The sequence below is a fragment of the Corythoichthys intestinalis genome, chromosome 7 (genome assembly GCF_030265065.1).
Source record: "Corythoichthys intestinalis isolate RoL2023-P3 chromosome 7, ASM3026506v1, whole genome shotgun sequence".
NCBI lineage: Eukaryota > Metazoa > Chordata > Actinopteri > Syngnathiformes > Syngnathidae > Corythoichthys > Corythoichthys intestinalis.
This window is the reverse complement of record NC_080401.1, coordinates 17,242,936-17,263,976: the sequence shown is the minus strand read 5'-3', so window position 1 is coordinate 17,263,976 and position 21,041 is coordinate 17,242,936. Positions and strand designations below refer to the sequence as shown.

Sequence of the window (21,041 nt, the reverse complement as noted above, 5' to 3'; positions counted from 1 at the left end):
CTTGAGTATCTTTTTAAAAAAAACAAACTTCTAAGACTAGTTTTATCACACCATTCGTTGTACTTTTACTTGAGTAAATGTGTGAGGAAAAGCTACCGTTACTCCACTACTATAGGCTACACTATTCGTATCTTCCTCTTTATTCTACATATACTATATATTTGTGATTTTATTTTACCGATGAGACGTAGCAACATTAATCACATGATTCAATTCCACTCATCAGAGGTAAAAATAGTCACATGAACGCAGACAAACTTTCAGTCACAAGTCCTATTATCACACCCACATATTAAATCACAGGGTATCTTTAAAGGGGCGTAAAAACTAAATCATTTCACATCGGGTGTGTCATTAAAATTTATTATAAGCACGTATTTCAAAATCCCTCCCAGAGTTTATTTGGCACTGATAGATCACAGAAATCAGAAATCAGAAATTTTTGTTCTAATTTCATCATAGAAAAATGACTTATGCGTGAATGAGTGTACACTAGAGGGCGTTCATGCTCTTGGGATGCTTTGAAATTTTATTACTTTGGTGCATTTTTCGGCCTACTGTGGTGAATTGATAGGCTATAGTGTAATAAACAGTTCATAGAGCTGAAGTTGTGGTGAGGAAAAAATATATAAGCAATATACCCAGAACATGTTACACATTTTACATAGAAATTAACTTTAAAAAAATGTAATTAAGCACATTTTTTTGATGACTACTTGTACTTGGTTAATATTATTTTGAAGTAACACTTACAGTAACTCTTACTTGAGTACAATTTTTGGCTACTCTATCCACCTATGCTGATTACCATTTATAGGGCCTGTTTTTTATTCACATTCCAGTATATCTTATCAGTGTTGTTAATAACGGTGTTATATTTTTCAGTAGTGAATAATCTAATTAATTATTTCCCCCTTTTTTGCAACGCCGTTACCTTTATTGAGGATGTGTAGGGGCGTGTACTACATTTTGGACGAATGAAGAGCGAGTTGTCTAATTTTGTCACAACTGCCCATGAGAGCGCAAAGCGGGAGGGGGAAGTAGGGAAGGGGGAGGTGACGCCATTGCAAACGAGATGAGTGAGGTAGCTCGGATCGTTATCATAGCATTCGCTTTCTCGTTAGCATTAGCATTTAGCATAGCGAGCATCATCTTAAACCCTCGGCAACATTTTTTTTCCTTACAGTTCATGGCGTCCAGGTGGGTACAATTAATTGGAAACTAATGTATTGTTCTGCTGCTGAGTATGCATTGTTATCACCAAGGTGGTGTTGTCTTTGAAGACGCTACACGATAAAACGTATATAATTTTTTTTTAATTAGAAAAAATAGAACTTGCTCTTAACTCTCCTTTAATTATGTATCCATAAAGATGGATACATCTATCAATGTCAATGGCACTGAAAAAGTTAATAGTGCGGCCTTTATGGGGTCTAGTTTTTTTTTCTTTTTTTAATTATCAAAAATAGTCACGCTAAAGTTTTCTTGAATGATGGACAGTATCCATGAACCTTGTGAGATGTTTTTTAATCAAAACAAAATGTAAAAAGTCTGACCTGTTTTTTTACTTTTAAATTTTAATTTTTAAAAAAATCAGTTCATTTCAATCAGTAAAATAAACATCTTTGATATGAAAGATGTTACAGAATGTATAATGTAATAATGTGTAGAACATAAAAAGTAACGTCAGTTACTTTGCTGAGTAACTAATTACTCTTACAGTGCGGTAACTGAGTTAATAACGCAATTAATTTTGGGAGAAGTAATTTGTAACTTCAACTAATTACTTTTCAAAAGTAAGATTAACAACACTGTATCTTATACAGAATATAGAAAGTTAATTATGGCTGAACTACATTTGACCTTGAAACAAGAATGCACATGCTGAACTGTTTAAGTGCCAGTACTTTTGGCTTAACTCTAACAAGGCAGGGAAAGCTATCCGTTCCCAAATTAATCTTGGTAGATACAAAAGGTCTGCACACACTTGTTCAAGTGCCAATTATTGTGATGTAAAAAGAAACCCCAAAATATATTTTCTACCCTAAATATGACCCATAACTTTCGAAACTCAACCAGAAAATACCAGAAAAATACCCGCAATAGATATGTTTAAGCAATATGCACCCTCAAACCAATGATTTGATTTTATTACAGAACAGTCACAGAAGTCTAAGGTAGAAGTCCATTTTTCGATGTGGCAATATTTACTCACAAAACAAAACAAAAAAATGTTCAGTAGAAAAAAATGCTTTTTAGAACAGTGATGCAGCTTATAAAGACATCATTCTTTATTAATAAGCTGTTTATAAGATGGGTTGCGTAAATTGTACTTTTCCTTATTACATTTTTGTCATATATGGCTTATTCATTTCATTTATAATTCATGACGAAAGGATTAAACACGCACAAGACTCTACAGTAGAAATGGTCTTTATGATCAAATGACTATGCCTTATCTGTGCAAGATAACACATTCATCCCATATATTGCTTTGTTTGTCACTGAAATGCCAATATAATTGACTTTAAAAGGAATATCAATATGAATCTGGCAGTCAGTACACATGGTGAGGGACTCTTGTCATTCCGCAAGTGCAGTTACTCAGGATAGTACTGCCATCTAGTGACGTAATGTAGACAATATTGAAGCATAGTGTGAATCATTGTCACATTTCCACGGGTAAATTGTCAAATCATATCGCCTCTTGCCCCTGGTAATAAAGTATTATGATAATATTATTCAATAATTACTCCAGTGTAATTTATTGAGATAACATATTGAGTCCCTGTGTGATAAAACATGAGTATATGGCCCTGTATGCATGTGTCTTAAAACACAGGAATAAAAGAAAATAAGGAACACAGTAAAATTACTCAACACTAGCCGATGCATTTTGACACTTTACAGTATGAAGTAGCATTATGAAGTTTGAATGACAACAGCCATAAAAGTACAAAAATGCGAGGGAAAAAAAACGGATTCACCACACTTACACAATTAAGTTGCACCCAAATTATTATTTTGTTAATCATCAAAATATTAGAAAACTGCTCCTATCGCGCAAATATGTAAACAAAAGTAAACGACAGAAATTTGACTGAGGTGCACTTTTAGTAGTATTGACTTTTCTGTCCACTAGAGAGCGCCATTAGTCATTATTTCCCAATGAAGCGCATTTAACAGTAACAAGAGTTTCACAGCCCACAATAAATTTGGACAAACGAGTCAGAGTCTGTTTGCTAATTTCATTTTTATAATTAATTTAACATTTAGAAACAAGTGTCGGCTAAGTGCAGGCCAGTTCTGCTATTTAAGGTACAACAGACATGAAATTAAAACAAAACAAAACAAAACAAAACAAAACAAAACAAAACAAAACAAAACAAAACAAAACAAAACAAAACAAAACAAAACAAAACAAAACAAAACAAAACAAAACAAAACAAAACAAAACAAAACAAAACAAAACAAAACAAAACAAAACAAAACAAAAGGTAAATGTAAGTTGATTGCAGGGATACTCAAGAAAAAATGGTTGGCATTGTTCATCTCATGCAACAAAACAGATATATTAACAGATACATTGTATGGAATGAGATATTTTAGCACTACTGTTCACATTCACTTAAAATCTGTATTGTGGTCTTGAATATTATTTTTCACTTTGATCAAGTGCATGACTTCATCTGAAGAATTCAAAACAACATGGCACATTTTTAAAAAGCCTGTAGTATTCCTCTTGAACCTGGAGAGAACAAAACAAATTCCCCCCAAAGAATTATAATTCAGTTACAGTAGAGGGAAAAATATTGAATACTTTCTAGAACAATGCTCACTCCAGTTTCCAAAAATTAACATATTGCACAACAATATTGTTAGTGATATATTCTAAGGAACACTCATAGAAATTCACTCTGGTAAATTTTGAGGTCCGTGTCTCTTTGCTAATTGGATATAACGTTTTGAAATGGGTTTGAAAAACAGAAAAATGGCTGGTTATTTGTTTTTCGTTTTAAAACGGAAAAATAAAAATTGAAATACAGCTTGATTTTCTTGTTTCTTATCTGGAACAAGTAAGTAAAAGTCCCAAAATAGTTTGATTTTTAATTTTTTAATTCTTTAACCAAAATAGAATTTAACACGAGACAAAAATCGAAAAATGGTCCGTATATTTGTTTATAGTTACCGGAAGTTGTCACCGGCAATAATATGTTTTCGTACTGACCGGGAGCTGGCGACAGCTTGACACCTACACATATGCCTGACATCCGAAAACACGGTAGAGACGAAGATTGTGCAATTAATAGGCATAGGTGCGCCTCTCTGACAAGGAGAGGCTCTGCGCGGCTCCTGTTCGCAATTCCCAACCAGCGCCTTCTCTGTTTCATCCAAATTATTTACTTTTTTTTAACAAGTATTCCTTAGTTTAACATCCATACATTGTTTTAGTTTACATACTGTATATGAATATATATTTACTACAAAAAACTTAGCGAGAAAGAAGCCCGGCCCGACCCGAACGTAATAATTGACATTTTAGGCCCAACCCGGCCTGATATTCAGGTCGGGTCAGGTTCGGGCTTAAGATCTTACCTCTAACGCGCACTCAACTTGGAGTGGAGTCCCAACTTGGAGTGGAGTCATAGACTTCATAATTATATTGACGGCTCACCACTGTCACACACTGCGCCACGCCTTCAAGTAGGGGGCCTGCCCACATCCAGCATCAAGAGGAGTTATTCTTAAACACACGCACACAGCGATCTAAACGTCGGATTTAGGTTGGAAAAGTACGAAAGCTGTACCGCACACAAACAGGAATGATTGTCTCAGGAGTGATTTGTTCAAGGATTCAAAGTAATTATTATATTTCTCATACCATGCGTGCATTTTGAAACATTGTGGGAAAAAAAAATCAATGGGAGAAATTAGCTGCAACGGCATTGGCGTTATAATTTGCAATATTTACGTAAAATAAAGGATAACTGCCTGTTTTTTTTTTGTTTTTTTTTTTTTTTGCTTTTAACCAAGAATCGAGACTGTTTTACGTCCATATCTATCTATCATTTTTAACATAAAAAGCTTTTTGTGGTGACAAGGAGGCGCCACAGTGACTTAAAGACAAGCATCAGATTCGACATACCGTATTGGCCCGAATATAGGACGGTTTTTTTTGCATTGAAATAAGACTGAAATAGTGGGAGTCGTCTTATATTCGGGGTTCAGACATTATACCCATTCACGACGCTAGATGGCATCAGATATCAATGAAGTGAAGGAGTAATGTTCTGTCATGACAGATCTCAGCTACTCTCAAGTTTAACCAGTTTGCATTATTTTATTGCAATGATTTTCCTTATTCTGATTTGTTTCAAGACTACAGTTACAGTTAGACCTCACTTTGATGGTTAATGCAGTTATTGCAATTTTGTTGTTTTATCACAATAGATTGGTTTATTTACATTTCAAAAACCAGAAGCCATTCATTTATGAATGTGATTGCACTTTAGTTTACATGTCTAAATGTTCAGATATTAAGATTTGAATGAGGCAAAATAACATGCTTTTTCTCTCAAATATATTGTTATAATCATTTGTTTCAGATGTACTGTAATTATTTTCTGTATGAAAATATACCTATAAAGAATTCAGGGATTTAAGCATTCATTCACAAGAATTTCAACGAAAAAGGCTCTTTGTTGTGACAAGGCGGCGCCACAGTGACTTAAAGACTCGCAACGCATTCGACATATTTATGTAAAATAAATGCTAAATGCCCGTTTTTTGTTGTTGTTGTTTTTTTTTGCTTTTAACCACGCATCGAGACTTTTACGTCCATATCTATAAAGAATTCAGGGATTTAAGCATATATTCACAAGAATTTCAACGTAAAAAGCTCTGTGGTGACAAGGGGACATCACAGCGACTTAAAGGCTAGCAGCACATTTGACATATTTACGTAAAATAAATGGTAATTGCACTTTTTTTTTCCTGTTAACCTATAATCGAGACTGGTTTACATCCATATCTATAAGGAATTCAGGGATTTAAGCATTTATTCATAAAAGTTTTCAACAGAAAAAGTTCTTTGTCTGTGATTCCACTCGGTCAGCTTTGATGGCCACGCCAACAATGCACGCCCCCTATTAATCGGCCCCGTGCCCCGTGTCCCGTCAATATCATTATGAAGTCTATGGTGGAGTATTTTGGGTATACATTCTGTTTGTGTGTCTGAATAGGCTCTCTAAGACTCTTTGTTTCACACAAATGCAAGATAAACAAATTAATGTGACCATATACCTTTCTGGAGAGCACACAAAGAAAGATGAAAATGAACATGCCCTGGAAGGCATTGGTGATGGTGAACAGATACGCGGTCAGCGTGCTTTCGTAGAGTATGTGCAGCACCCCGAAGGTCCAAGTGGCGCCTAGCACAAAGAGCAACGCTATGGCTCCACGGGCACATGACCTTACCAAAGACAAACGACAAAATCCCACTGATTGCTATTTGACAAACTTTTATAACACAAGCCCAGCAAAGAACTGTAGAGCCCACCTGATGTTCTCATAGTGGCTTATTTCAGGCTTCTTCACCACCGTGTGCCGGTACACTCTGTAGATGATCACTCCAAAGGCTAGCAGATTCACCTGAGTGGAGATCAAAACAATAACATGCCAATTTCTGTCCATTTTAGTTAGAATACGTCCTTGCTGCTTACTTAAATAGCTTACCAGAATGATCAAACAGGCGGGTCCAATAAAGCTCCATATGAAGTGATTCTCTGTGCTCAACCAACACCTAAAATACAAAACATCTTGTCCCACTTAGCAACCTTGATTAATTGAATTTTGCCTCCCTTTTATCATTGGACGTCAGCTTGTATCTCTCCTGATCTGAATCAATAGAGCTTTGTTTGGGTCAGAACTCAACACCACCACCCCCACACAAATACACACGCAAATGCAAATATACATGCTCTTCTTCGTAAATAAATTTGTCCTCTGTCACTTACAAGTCAGTTTAGAAATTGCAAGCAACAACCATGCATTTATTTTTCAGGACTGCACTGGAAAAATATTCTATTTCCTTTATGGCCCGAGCAGCCACTTATTTCCCCAGGAAAATGTGTCATTTGAGTTGTAGTGAAGGTCTTTGCGCAAACCTTTATCTTTGCACTTTCTTCTACAGTGCGTCATCAAATAAAATAAGAAAATATACATGCTCACATTTTATCAGTGCCATAATACTTGGAGCCTAGCGTTGCTGAAATGGCCACGACCACTGCCGGGCTTCCATAACCAAAGATGTAAAAGTTACGGTGCAGGAAGCCTTTGTTGTAGATGACGCCAACCACTATTAAGTACAGATGGATGCCCTCGATGCACATCCAGGCAAAAGCTGCTAGGAAGAAATAGTGAAGCAGCCCCGCAATAACCGAGCAAAAGATCTGCCAGGAAACAAAAAGAGAGAGAGAATATTTCAAATGAAAGGCCATTTGAGCGACCTGAAAAACATATAAAAGTGTTTCTAAATGTTGATATTCATGTTAGTACCACACATTCCGGGCACCACAACCAAGTAACCATAAAACTTAAATTACATTGCTTCATAACGAGACAATAAAAGTGATAGATACAAATGTTCAAAACCAATGAGGTGACTTTCATATGCGCAAAAAACTGTGTGCCCACAGAGTTGAATATGAGGCTCCATTTTGAATGGCATGTTAAATCATCACTAAAAGGAAAATAAACTCATTGTTCTCAGACCAAACAAGCTACAAGAGAGATATTAGCATGTTTATTATGTCTTCCTTCCTTTTCCTTATTTTGAAAGTGTTGAAACAGAATAAACAATAAAACCTCTTAGGCCAAACTCTATTTTGTTCAGAACTGAAAGTAAAATATTCTGAAAGTTTTTTTGTGTTATCGGTCACAGATATAAACAGATTGGATTGGTGTAAGCATGTGACAGAACACTTGAAGTGATCCTCTAACTTAAATACATGTAGGCTCTAATAAACCACAATTGTTCTCTTGTACTAAAATATGATGTTAGAAACACATAAAATGTTAAATCAATGGCAATATTTTATAGTATTTAGTACATATTTTGACCGTTAGTTGGCGCTATGGTTTGCAGGCTCGCAGTGATGACATAATTGGGATCTTTCCAAATGTGTAGCGTGTTCAACAATTGCTTATTGCTGCCTAAACTCCTGAAGGAAAATGCCACGATGTGCTGCTTTTGGATACAATTTCCAGTCAAATGGAAACAAGGGGAGTGAAGTCAGTGGTCAAGGTGGAATTATTATTTTTAGTGAATAAATGTGCATAAGTGGAAGCTTCTACCCATTTTTGCTCCCTGTATGCATGTATCCTACCCACCACGCGTTACAACTGGCGCCCGAACATTTTTCCTGGATCCTCAGTCAAATAAGGGATACGTCTATTTTCTGGATCCGACGGTCCCACCGCGTCTGCAATATTGGTTTCGGATCTGTCTATTTTTTTGATTCGTCGGTCCCACAGCGGCTTTTCGGATCAGTCTATTTTGTGGAATCGATGGCCTGATCGCGGCTGCAACGTTGCCATGGGATCGGTGTAATTCCTGGATCTTCGAGTGAGTAAAAAACGTGGATTTGGATTATTATTGGTATCTTTTTTGTTGACTGTTCTTCGTGGGAGTTTTCCCCAAATAATACTAAATAATTAAAGCATTATGGCACGCTACAGTGACGACAGTGACTCTGATGGGGACCTTACAACAATGTTGGAGTTCGTCAGGGAATGCGTGTTAGCGTACTGCTGAGCTCTCGAGTGAAGAGTGGTCAAGGTGGAAATATTATTTTTTGTGAATAAAAGTGCATAAGTGGAAGCTCCTTGGCCTGTACTGTACAGTGCCTTGCAAAAGTATTCGGCCCCCTTGAATCTTGCAACCTTTCGCCACATTTCAGGCTTCAAAAATAAAGATATGAAATTTAATTTTTTTGTCAAGAATCAACAACAAGTGGGACACAGTCGTGAAGTGGAACAACATTTATTGGATAATTGAAACTTTTTTAACAAATAAAAAACTGAAAAGGGGGGCGTGCAATATTATTCGGCCCCTTTACTTTCAGTGCAGCAAACTCACTCCAGAAGTTCAGTGAGGATCTCTGAATGATCCAATGTTGTCCTAAATGACCGATGATGATAAATAGAATCCAAATGTGTGTAATCAAGTCTCCGTATAAATGCACCTGCTCTGTGATAGTCTCAGGGTTCTGTTTAAAGTGCAGAGAGCATTATGAAAACCAAGGAACACACCAGGCAGGTCCGAGATACTGTTGTGGAGAGGTTTAAAGCCGGATTTGGATACAAAAAGATTTCCCAAGCTTTAAACATCTCAAGGAGCACTGTGCAAGCCATCATATTGAAATGGAAGGAGCATCAGACCACTGCAGATCTACCAAGACCCGGCCGTCCTTCCAAACTTTCTTCTCAAACAAGGAGAAAACTGATCAGAGATGCAGCCAAGAGGCCCATGATCACTCTGGATGAACTGCAGAGATCTACAGCTGAGGTGGGAGAGTCTGTCCATAGGACAACAATCAGTCGTACACTGCACAAATCTGGCCTTTATGGAAGAGTGGCAAGAAGAAAGCCATTTCTCAAAGATATCCATAAAAAGTCTCGTTTAAAGTTTGCCACAAGCCACCTGGGAGACACACCAAACATGTGGAAGAAGGTGCTCTGGTCAGATGAAACCAAAATTGAACTTTTTGGCCACAATGCAAAACGATATGTTTGGCTCTGTAAAAGCAACACAGCTCATCACCCTGAACACACCATCCCCACTGTCAAACATGGTGGTGGCAGCATCATGGTTTGGGCCTGCTTTTCTTCAGCAGGGACAGGGAAGATGGTTAAAACTGACGGGAAGATGAATGCAGCCAAATACAGGAACATTCTGGAAGAAAACCTGTTGGTACCTGCACAAGACCTGAGACTGGGACGGAGATTTATCTTCCAACAGGACAATGATCCAAAACATAAAGCCAAATCTACAATGGAATGGTTCAAAAATAAATATATCCAGGTGTTAGAATGGCCAAGTCAAAGTCCAGACCTGAATCCAATCGAGAATCTGTGGAAAGAGCTGAAGACTGCTGTTCATAAACACTCTCCATCCAACCTCACTGAGCTCGAGATGTTTTGCAAGGAAGAATGGGCAAGAATGTCAGTCTCTAGATGTGCAAAACTGATAGAAACATACCCCAAGCGACTTGCAGCTGTAATTGGAGCAAAAGGTGGCACTACAAAGTATTAACGCAAGGGGGCCGAATAATATTGCACGCCCCACTTTTCAGTTTTTTATTTGTTAAAAAAGTTTAAATTATCCAATAAATGTTGTTCCACTTCACGATTGTGTCCCACTTGTTGTTGATTCTTGACAAAAAATTAAAATTTTATATCTTTATGTTTGAAGCCTGAAATGTGGCGAAAGGTTGCAAGATTCAAGGGGGCCGAATACTTTTGCAAGGCACTGTATGTAAAGCACACGACAGCTCTGGATGCTAACAATCTACATAATTATATTAGGATAAGTTTGAAAACGCAATATGCTTACCTTGAATATCTGCTAATAAAACCGGAGTTCCCAACAGCACTCTCTTGCTCTGTTGCCATTGAGACTCACTTGCAGCGAGTGCATCACCAGTTTTGCCCAACTTTTGTCTTATCAGGTATTTGCTGCACACATTTTTCCCTGAAACTCATCTTGTGAACGACCGACAGTGCTCTTCTGCTCTTCACTTTTAAGATCTGGTTCAAATAGGAAGGGTAGAACTGACAACATGTTGGGAAAGCTAACGAGTGACACACTGGAATTTCGGCAACGGGCCCGGTGACGTCACGCACTGCGAGGTAACAAGAATGGCGACCTATCACTTAAAATAATTTTACAAACTTCAGTAAAACAAAAACATTAAGAGGAGTTTATGAAATTATTATAACTCATACTAACATTTATCTTTTAAGAATTACTTGTCTTAAAAATAGAGGATCCCTTTAACAAATAATACCTATAGTATGCACCGTGATTGATAATATACAGGTGTATATGTATAAGCTGCTACTTTTTTCCCTCATTTTGAATCCTGTGACTTATTTGATTTATTTGGGTTAATAAGTAACACTTCATTTGACAGCGGCGTCATAAGACTGCCATAAGACCATCATAATTATGACATGACATTATCATGGGCATTAATGAATGTTTATGTTTATGAATTATGTCACTAACCCCATTTATGTCCAGCTAGGATCTTTTACATCCATTCAAAAGGGATATCATTTGCCGGATGACACAAAATTACATATGTCATAAGCATTCATTAATGCTCATGGCAGTGTCATGTCATAATAATGATGGTCTTGTGACAGTCTTATGGTGCCACTGTAAAATAAAGTGTTACCAAATTCCATAACTGGCAATTAATGAAACAACTAGAACAGTAACTGAAGAAATAATTAGCATTGAACATTAATTTTGATTTGTTAATTACATCTGTAGCACTGCAATGCATGCTTGCAGGTATGTTGGACGACAACAGTGTTGACAGCAGGTGGCAGCAGAGGTTGACTGTCTCGCCTAAGAGAACATTGATGGCCAAATGAAGCTTCTTGAAGCAATGAAGTTTTGCAGCCAATTGGTTCAAAGCTTCATGATGGTGCATTTGGTGTTATGACAGTCTTATGAAGTCGCTGTCAAATAAAGTGTTACCGGTCTATATCTGTTGGTGCAAATATCCCATAATTTAGTGACGATATCTGTGACTTATAGTCCAGTGCGTCTTATCTATGGACAAAGGCCGTTTTGGTGTCAAATTTTGTGGATGCCGGCTTGCAGTCAGGTGCGCCTTATAGTGCGAAAATTACGGTATATAAATACAAGTTGCAGATGGGATGCATTTCAGTGGAATTGAATAAAATCATTTCCTCTTCTTAATACTCAGGTAAAATTGTAAGCATGTTTTATTAAAACTAGTTTTGCGCACACAATTAATCCAACAAACCTAAATGAGTAACAGTGTAATTATACCTCGTTCATCCTTACCACTGTCCACAGATCATATATATGGCGGAAAACAGTTGGGTGACCTGAAGTTCAGCTCTGAGACCCCCAATTTATCCAAATTCGAAATTGTCCAATATGCACGTGTTATACATCATTAAAAAGCTTAAAATCTCAAGTTTCTGGGGGAATAAAAATTTGAACAGGAGGGCATTTAAAATCTTAAAACATTTAAACAGCAAAACCCTATCTGGAGGTGAGAGCATGCTAGAGCAGAATTACAGACGCCATGACTTTAACGAGATATTATTGCGTACTTACCTTGTTTCGATCCAAAAACTCCATGTGGCATGTATCGCTGAGTGTCAAGACACAGCTGTGAAGGGCCACAGCTGGATTTTTTGGGGATCTTATGGGTGAAACATGGTAATATGACAAGGGTAGCGATGCAGAAATCGCTGACATCAATGAGTGGTCGAGATTTTCTTTTTCATATGTTTACCCTTTTAAACTTTTTTTTTCTGTTTTTCTTTGTTTGGCTCGATTATTTATCATCTAACATATAGGAGAAAATGCGAGAGTAACAAAAAAAATTCAATTAAGCAATAGTTATGAGGTAGATATCCGTGACTTTTTTACAGACGCCATTTTTTTCATTGTGACATAGTTAGTTTAAAAGTTTAAAATATGTGAGTGAATAATTTTTTTTAAGTATTTTTTTTTAATGGAATATGAGACATCAATTAATGATTCTAAGTTAAAAACGACAGACATTTTGAATAATAAATATAATTAATTACTGAATTTTTCGGACTATAAGTTGCAGTTTTTTTCGTAGTTTGGCTGGGGGTGCGACTTATACTCTGGAGCGACTTATGTGTGAAATTATTAACACATTATTATATAATTTCTAATGTTATTTTGGTGTTTTGGAGTGACACTGATGGTTTGGTAAACTTGTTAGCATGTTCTTTATGCTATAGTTATCTGAATAACTCGATAGCTATGTTACGTTAACATACCGGCCACGTTTGCAGTTCGTTGTTCACGCATCATGTATCATTATCATACTGCACACTTATTCAGCATGTTGTTCTCTACTGTATTTTTATCTTACATTGCCTTTCAAGATAATATATCTGTTCTATGTGTTGGATTTTAGCAAGTAACTTTCCCCCAAAAAGGCGACTTATACTCCGGTGCGACTTATATATGTTTTTTTCCTCTTCGTTGGGCATTATATGGCTGGTGCGACTTATACTCAGGTGCGACTTATGGTCCGAAAAATACGGTACCTTCATTTTATGGCTGGGTTTAAACAAAAGCGGTTGCGCGACGTCTGTAAACGGGGGTTTTCATTGTAAAACGGACAAATTAAAAATAGTTTGGGGGCTTAATGTGCCATGAATCTGCTATGGCAGTATATAGACATATTGCTCTATCAAACACAACAGTTCTTTTGGCTTAAAATACAGCAGTTTGTTTTAAATAGGGGTGCAAAAGCAGAAACTGCTTTTTCAGTCTGTTTGTTTTCCGCCATATATATTTATCCTCTCATCTGAGTTTTACCCCCAAAACTCACAAAAGACAGGGGGATAAATGAAGCAAAGATTTAAGAAATTCTTTCAGATTGATTCTGAAGTGGCATCACATTTTTACATGAATTTTGAATCATATTCAGAACTGTTCAATGTTCAATTATTGGACTTCTGAGGTTCCAATGTTCGTACTGTATTTTCGAGCAGATATTCCCGACTGAGTCAATGATAGCAGAGTAATTCATTCGCCTGACAGGACAGCGTGTGCTCAATTTTGACTCAGGCTTTGTGAATGTGAGAATTGCTGTCCATCTCTTTATCTTCCCTTATACTCATCTTCACTAGAGTGTATCTTGCCTTGCACACACAAAGTCAGATGGAGTATGCTTCAGCTCCGTGAGATCCTGAACAGGATAAATGGTAAAAAAAAATGGAACTTCCATACTATTTTTTCCTTTCGTTTTCCCTCTCGCATGTGCATAAGTAGCTATGATCTGATTAACTTGTATTTATTTTGAATTGTTGTAAGAGGTTGCCATTTACGTCAGTTTACTAGAGAATGCTTGATTTAAAAGTTTTCCGTCATCACCTTGTGTTTGTTCATGTTGATCCCCACCAGGAAGATGAACTCGGCCATGAATAGACTGCAGCACAGATTCTTGTGGATGGTGGTCCTGGTGCTCTGGATCTCGCTGAAGAACCAGAAGGTGAAAATGCACATGGACAGACAGATGAGAGAGATGATCATCCCCAGCTGGGTGATGCGGGTCAGGACTGTTTGGTGGGTGATGAACTGACAAGGAAAGATAAATTGAAGGTCTTTATTCACAGTTTAATATGTATTTTTTTGCTTTTAAAACAAAATGTGTTTCTGGGGAGATTCAGAAGTGAACACACCTTTTATCAAAGATGAAACAACCAAGAATGAACTGTGGATAAATTCTGTGGTGCAACCCTTAACTAATAATTGGGGGGCTGTGAACATGAAATGCAATAATAAACAAATGTACCCTTACATTGGCTCTCCCCGAGGACATGAGGATAGCAAAATGTGTAAGGTGGTTGCAAGTGCATGTGGTCGCATTGCTGTCGATGTGGACGGTCTTGCAACCGTGCGTGGCCCAGTGACCCTGCAGGGTGTTGGTTGTGTACTCCCAGAAGGCGCACTTGGTAACATCAACTTTGGTGTCGACTGGCTTTGAACGAGATGAAAACAAAATTTCAAATAAGATGGATAGTTGAATTAAATTTGGAGGACAATTTGTATTGCCTTCTAGCGGAGGGAAAAAAAAGAATGACAAGAATGGGTCATGCCACAAAAGTATAGCAGTAAATCACGTCGAGTGAAAATGTGTGCGTTCATATAGGAGGTTAATCACCCAGAAAATATTGTGTTTGCCATATAATGGCACACCTTTATTCATCAAATGAGTTAATAGACCTTTGGCATGCTAGCCGTTAAATTATTGAGGTAACCTGTAGAAATTTCACTCAGAAGCATCTCCCATGAATTAGGGGCTGTTTACATGGTGACGCTGTGACACCAAGATGCAACGATTGCGTTGCGGAATGGCCTCGCCTTTACACGGTGATGGCAAAAACGGAAGGCACAGACGCAAATTTTTTTATTTCCGCCTCCAAAGCGGAACAATTCGATTGCGGGGATTGCTCCTCAACTATATGAATGGAATGCTCTCAGTCCAATGATGTCAGCACTCGCACACATCACTTTGGACATGCGCAGTCGCTGCTACTAAACATTCAAAACAGCAATCATGGTGTAGTGTCGGCTTTAATTTACTGTTTTCATAACATTTTTAATTAAAGTATATTTTATGTTCGCGTTTTTGTGCCTCTTGAAGCAAAAGACAAAAAAATGCGCAGAAGCTACTGCTTCGAGTGGGCAGGTATGTTGTCTTCCGGGCTGAGGAGGTTGTTGTCAAGGAAGTGCATCATTGGCTGTCACCTTATGAAACTGCACTGCCCCCTAGGGCCTGACATGAATACTACATTGTTTTTACGCGGAATTGTGACATTGCTCGAATGGAGACTCAACCAAGACGGAACTATGTAAATGCAAACATGGAATGTGTTGTATTCTCAGTATGCGTTGTATTATCGGAGCGTCACCATGTAAACGGTCCTTAAGATTGGCTTCATTGGCACTTCTTGCTAACTATACAGTCAAGCTGAGCCCACAAGAGTTCGAAGGGGTCGAGATCATGTGATTACTAATAATAATAAAACTGAAAAAGAAATTATTATTTCTAACCTTGTCAATGTAGTGACTGACATTTGTAACTCATTTGATAAATAGGAGTGTGATTTTTTTCATGTAAAACACATAATTGTCTGTTAGCCCGATCGTAACAGTAGTATACAACCCCTAACAAAAAGTATGGAATCACCACTCTCGGACGAGCACTCACTCAGACATTTTATCATGTAGAACAAACTCAGATAAAAAGCTTGAAAAAATAATGAATTAGTTCAAAAGCACAACTCTTTAGCATTCAGAAACACTAAAAGAAATTAATAAAAAACATTTTGGTGGTCAGTAAATCTTAATATTATAGAACAAGTGCAGGGAAATATATATGGAATCACTCCTTTCTGAGGAAAAAAAATATGGAATCATGAGAAATAACAATCGAAACATATCTCTAGTAGGGCTGTCCCAAACGATTAATTTCCTCCCCATTAGTCAGCCGACTATTTTTACGATTAGTCGACTAACATTTTGGAACACCTAAATTCTTTATTAACGTATAAATAAATAACATAAATATCAATAATAAATCACAAGCAATGACATCAAATGCTGCTGGCATCAACTAGTGCATAAAAAAATGTAAACGGAAACACTGAGACTTCACCTCTTTAACAGGAGTCCAAACAATTCTTACTCTTTTTGTGGGATGTCATTGTCTATATTGTTCTAAATGTTAAAATGAATTGCAATGTCCCGGACAACCATTTTCAGAATACTTTGTGTGTGAGTTCAGATGCTTTTTCTGGTGTGCATTCCGCATTTTGGGGGGAGGGGAAAAACTGTTCAACTTTTGTTTTAACCTGAAAATAGATAAGTAGAGGGCACACTGAAATATTACCACAATTATTTTGAATGAGAGGCACACATACTCACAGTAACAAAAATGAAATATATAGTATTAATTTTATAGCATACTGCTATGTGTATATACACAATGATACTTTATAATATAAAGTAACTAACATTAGTGCAGTCATGGATTACAGTAAACCGGCCAGTGCTGTTTCCATATATATTTTTATTATATTATGTATATACAGGATATATGTATATATTTTCCCCAAGTGGGAGCTTCCATGATCCTAATAAATGTAATAATAATTTAGAAATATATATATATTAATTATTGTATTAAATAAAAATGCACGTTGATACGACGCACATAAAGGTAACTTCCATTTTTAAAAAACATCGTTAGAAAGTTGTATGGACTTACAATCCGCTAGCTTGTGGTTTCTTGTTGTCTTCGAAAATTATACTTGGGTGACGGCGCTTCAAGTGTTCGTTCATAGCCGACGTGCTACCGTGGTGTGTGAGCTCAGCTAAGCAAAGAGTCACACAGTGGCACCCTCCATATTTTCCTTGAAATAATTCCAGGCTCTGGAATTACCAATTGGAATTACTGTGTCACCAATTCTGCCCTTTTTGATAATTGGCAGTGTTTTCAACTCCTCGCCGTACTGAGGAGTGAACCGGCGATCCATTTGGCTCGTTGTCATCGGTTCATCCGATTTCCTCCTCAGGAAGGCGGCGGCGTGCATAAAAACACCGAGAGGCGTCGCATGGCTCTTTATGGATACTTTTTTTGACCAAAACAAAAACGTGACGGATGCAGCAACTGAACTCCGCGCTACCCGCGCACTTTCCCAACTCGACGATCTCGGTCCCTCTCTCTCGCTCGCCCACTTTCTTCCTCTTTGCTCAATCTGACAATGCCGGTCACATTGAAATAACTGCGGCCCCCTTGGGGGTGCCAGTAACAACCGCTTGCATCGCGAGCGCCCGCCATTCTAAACTTTGTCCGCATGTATTTTTTTTTTTTAACCAGTCTTTACCCGTCAATGGTATGTTTCGCCCGTCGACGCATTTATGTCATCAATGACGTCAACAACGTCGACTAGTCGGGACAGTTCTAATCTCTGGTATTTAGTAGCACCACCTCTGGCTTTTATGACAGCTTGCAGTTGCTGAGGCATGGACCTGATGAGTATTCATCATCCATTTGGTGCCAACTCTCTTTGATTGCAGTTGCCAGATCATCCTTGGAGGTCGGAGCCTTGCTGTGGACCATTTTTTTCAATTTCCACCACAAGTTATCAATAGGGTTGAGATCTGGGCTATTTGCAGGCCATAACCTTGACTGGATGAGTCTTTCTCCAAGGAATGCTTTAACAGTTTTAGCTCTGTGGCATGATGCATTGTCATCTTGGAAAATGACAAACACATTTTCAATTGAAGGGACAAAATTTCAATGAAAGCTTGTGCATTTATTGAAGATTTAACCACAGCCATCTCCCCAGTGCCTTTACCTGGCATGCAGCCTCATATCATCAAGGACTGAGGGAATTTTGATGTCTTCCTCAGGTAGTCATCTTTGTAAATCTCACTGGAACAGCACCAAACAAAAGTTCCAGCATCATCACCCTGTCCAATGCAGATTGTTGACGCTTGACACCTTGTCCAATGCAGATTTTTGACTCTTGACTTTTTTTCGAGCTTTTTATCTGAGTTTGTTCTACATGATAAAATGTCTGAGTGAATGCTCGTCCGAGACTGGTGAATCCATACTTTTTGCTAGGGGTTGTAGACTTTAAGTATGGCTTGGTGTGGCTCAGCAACCCACTGACAGAGAATCAGAAAATATGAACATTGTTTATGGTCAGTTCTTACAAAATATGACTAAATAATGATAAATTCTTTTTCCGATATCCTTAGGGATTTCTCTAAAAATATGTTGCAACCATTCATACATTTCTCTGAATTTGGCTGACTTCGAGTTTGATACGTCATGAGTGCAGCTTTGTCTCCTGCTCTCCAGAGATAAGTGGGCGTATGCTGTGAGTAAAGCCACATTGATGACAAACTCATCCAGTTCATGCTCATATCAACTTATGCATGGAACAGTCTAAAAAAAATCCTGTGCAAGGTCACATATAAAAATTGAATGCTGACGTTCACACTCTACAATTTTACAAGTGTAACTTATATTACTTAATATTTAATACTAATCTTCAGCCAATCTGTCTATACAAAACCACACTTTAGTAACTGCAACATTAGATGACAATCTCATAAGTGGGATACTTTTTGGTGTTTTGGATCTAATTTGTCAAACAGAATAAAACTCAACTGTAAAGCAATGTTTTAGCAAGGTATTGCACAAAGTGCTTACTGCAGCAGAATGACGAGATATAAAGGGGAACTCCCCAAAAGGTCCTGCACTACAAATTTGCAGCAGCAGCATATTGAGTGAAAGACAGCATGTCCATTCATCTTTACCTCAACGTGTCTCAGAGTGAAGATGACATGGTCAAGCTGGTAGACGTCAGCAGGTTTGACGGCAGCTGCCACCACTTGGGAGTTGACAGTGATTTCCGCCGTTTCTGCATAGCGCAAGTTGTCGGTGACACCCGGGTCGATGCTTGACTTCAGGATGTCTGCCATGCTGTCATATCGCACAAATACCACTGACACGCTTTCTGATGGACAACACAAGTTCAGGGAACGAATGACAAATGTCATATCTTTGCTGACCGACATTGAGTGTCAAATTTTGAAATTATTGGAACGAGACTGTTTTGTTCAACCACTGGTACATGAACTTATACAGAATAGAATGAACTAAAGCAAAGCCTGTGAAGCAAGGCCCACTAAACTGACTACAGTTTCAACATTTATTGCATTTGCAGACATACAGCATTACATCAAAATGCTTAACTAGCACTTTCTGTCACTTAACTGAGGTTGCACTCACCATTACTATCCTTCTCTGGTCTAATCATTGGCGTTAAAGTCATGCGGTCCCCTCCCATGGTGCAAGACAGTGTGTCTTTTTTGTGACTGGCATCAAAAGTGAACAATCTCATTTCTGTAAAAGAGGTTTGACGGATAAAAATGAAGACAAAAGGTGAACTACTCAAAGCAGGGGTGGGTAAACCATTCCACAAAGGGCCACAGTAGGTGCGGGTTTTTGTTTCAACACATCAAGAGAACACCTTTTCACCAATCTGGTGTCTTACAAGTGCAATCAATCATTGTTTAATCTCTCTGTCAGTGTTGCTTTTCGTCAGCATTGACGATAACGAAAACATTTTGTTGACGAACAATTTTTTCATGACCATGACGAGCTAAAAACTTTGCTTCATGACATAACGAGACGGATGCCAGTTTTCGTCTGACAAGACGACGACGGGACAACTGTGACATAACTTCTGTTTTATGCTCACAATGTGTATGTTTCAAACTAGGCTGCGCTCCATCTTGCTTGTTTGGAAACACGGTAAAATGTGTTTTCTTATCTTGGCAAGCGAGAACATGCAATATTGCTTTAGCCTTTAAAGGTATTTGCTGAGTGATCATCAGACGCTAAATGTAATCCTAGCGTTAGCGTAGTATTCGCGTTGGCATTAGCATTAGCTTCAGAATGGCGAGCGTCCTCTTAAAACACTGGCCAGTCTAAAGCGGTGGTACTTGGCTTTTCTGGTCAGTAAGTCTAGAGTAGTGTTTTTCAACCGGTGTGTTTTGGCACACTAGTGTGCCGTAAGAAATTATCCAATATCACATTTTTGTTTTTTTTACGTTGTCGGGCGGAGTTGCAGTAGGAAGGAAGGAGTAGGTAGATGGTTACGGGTGAGTGCAGATGAGCGAGGTATTGCTCGTGTCGCGTTCGGGGGCTGCTTGGATTTCTGGCCATCAGCTGTCCAAGACAATGTGGATTGACCCCAGCACGTCTACTGTACATAATTTGATTAGACTTCTCAAGTGTTGATATACATGAAAGTGTCCTCTCCATGTTACCCATATGTGAGGACCATCAATTCTCCCCCTGTGTTTTATTCCAACACATTGTGGACAATGTGGCCGGTGGCTTAAGATCTGATTGGTTCTTGAACGCGATACGTATGCGACACTACCAAACAGCGCTATGGTGTGAAGCAAGCTTAAATGTCCTCTCCAAACGAAACACTTGTCGCCTCAAAACAAGCCAATGGACTATTTTGTTAGCCTTTGTGAAAACACAGAGTAACAAGCAACTTTTTTGAGAAAAACTAGAAAGGTCAATGAGAAAGCCCTAAAAATCAGTTACTTTATTGCTGAACTTGTTGCTAAATCCAAAAAGTCCCACACGATGGCAAAGACATTAATACTACTCGCCTGCAAAGCTATTGTC

The 21,041-nt window shown here is 38.1% G+C and overlaps 1 protein-coding gene across 3 annotated transcripts in view; it reads right to left on the bottom strand.

The window, feature by feature from the left end:
* Positions 1–3,238: 3,238 nt before the first annotated feature.
* The window catches only part of adgrl4 (adhesion G protein-coupled receptor L4), a 33,594-nt gene continuing 15,791 nt past the window's right edge, over positions 3,239–21,041 (bottom strand). For 2 of the 3 annotated variants that reach the window (XM_057842316.1, XM_057842315.1), the window contains exons 8-16: positions 19,626–19,739; positions 19,151–19,350; positions 14,610–14,795; positions 14,189–14,392; positions 7,231–7,451; positions 6,736–6,802; positions 6,560–6,651; positions 6,304–6,472; positions 3,239–3,748 (exon numbers count right to left, since the gene is read on the bottom strand). In XM_057842316.1, coding sequence (XP_057698299.1) covers positions 3,686–3,748; positions 6,304–6,472; positions 6,560–6,651; positions 6,736–6,802; positions 7,231–7,451; positions 14,189–14,392; positions 14,610–14,795; positions 19,151–19,350; positions 19,626–19,739 — 1,316 coding nt within the window. In that variant the 3' untranslated portion in view covers positions 3,239–3,685. The remainder of the gene's footprint in view (positions 3,749–6,303; positions 6,473–6,559; positions 6,652–6,735; positions 6,803–7,230; positions 7,452–14,188; positions 14,393–14,609; positions 14,796–19,150; positions 19,351–19,625; positions 19,740–21,041) is intronic. The other variant, XM_057842317.1, reaches the window with a different exon arrangement.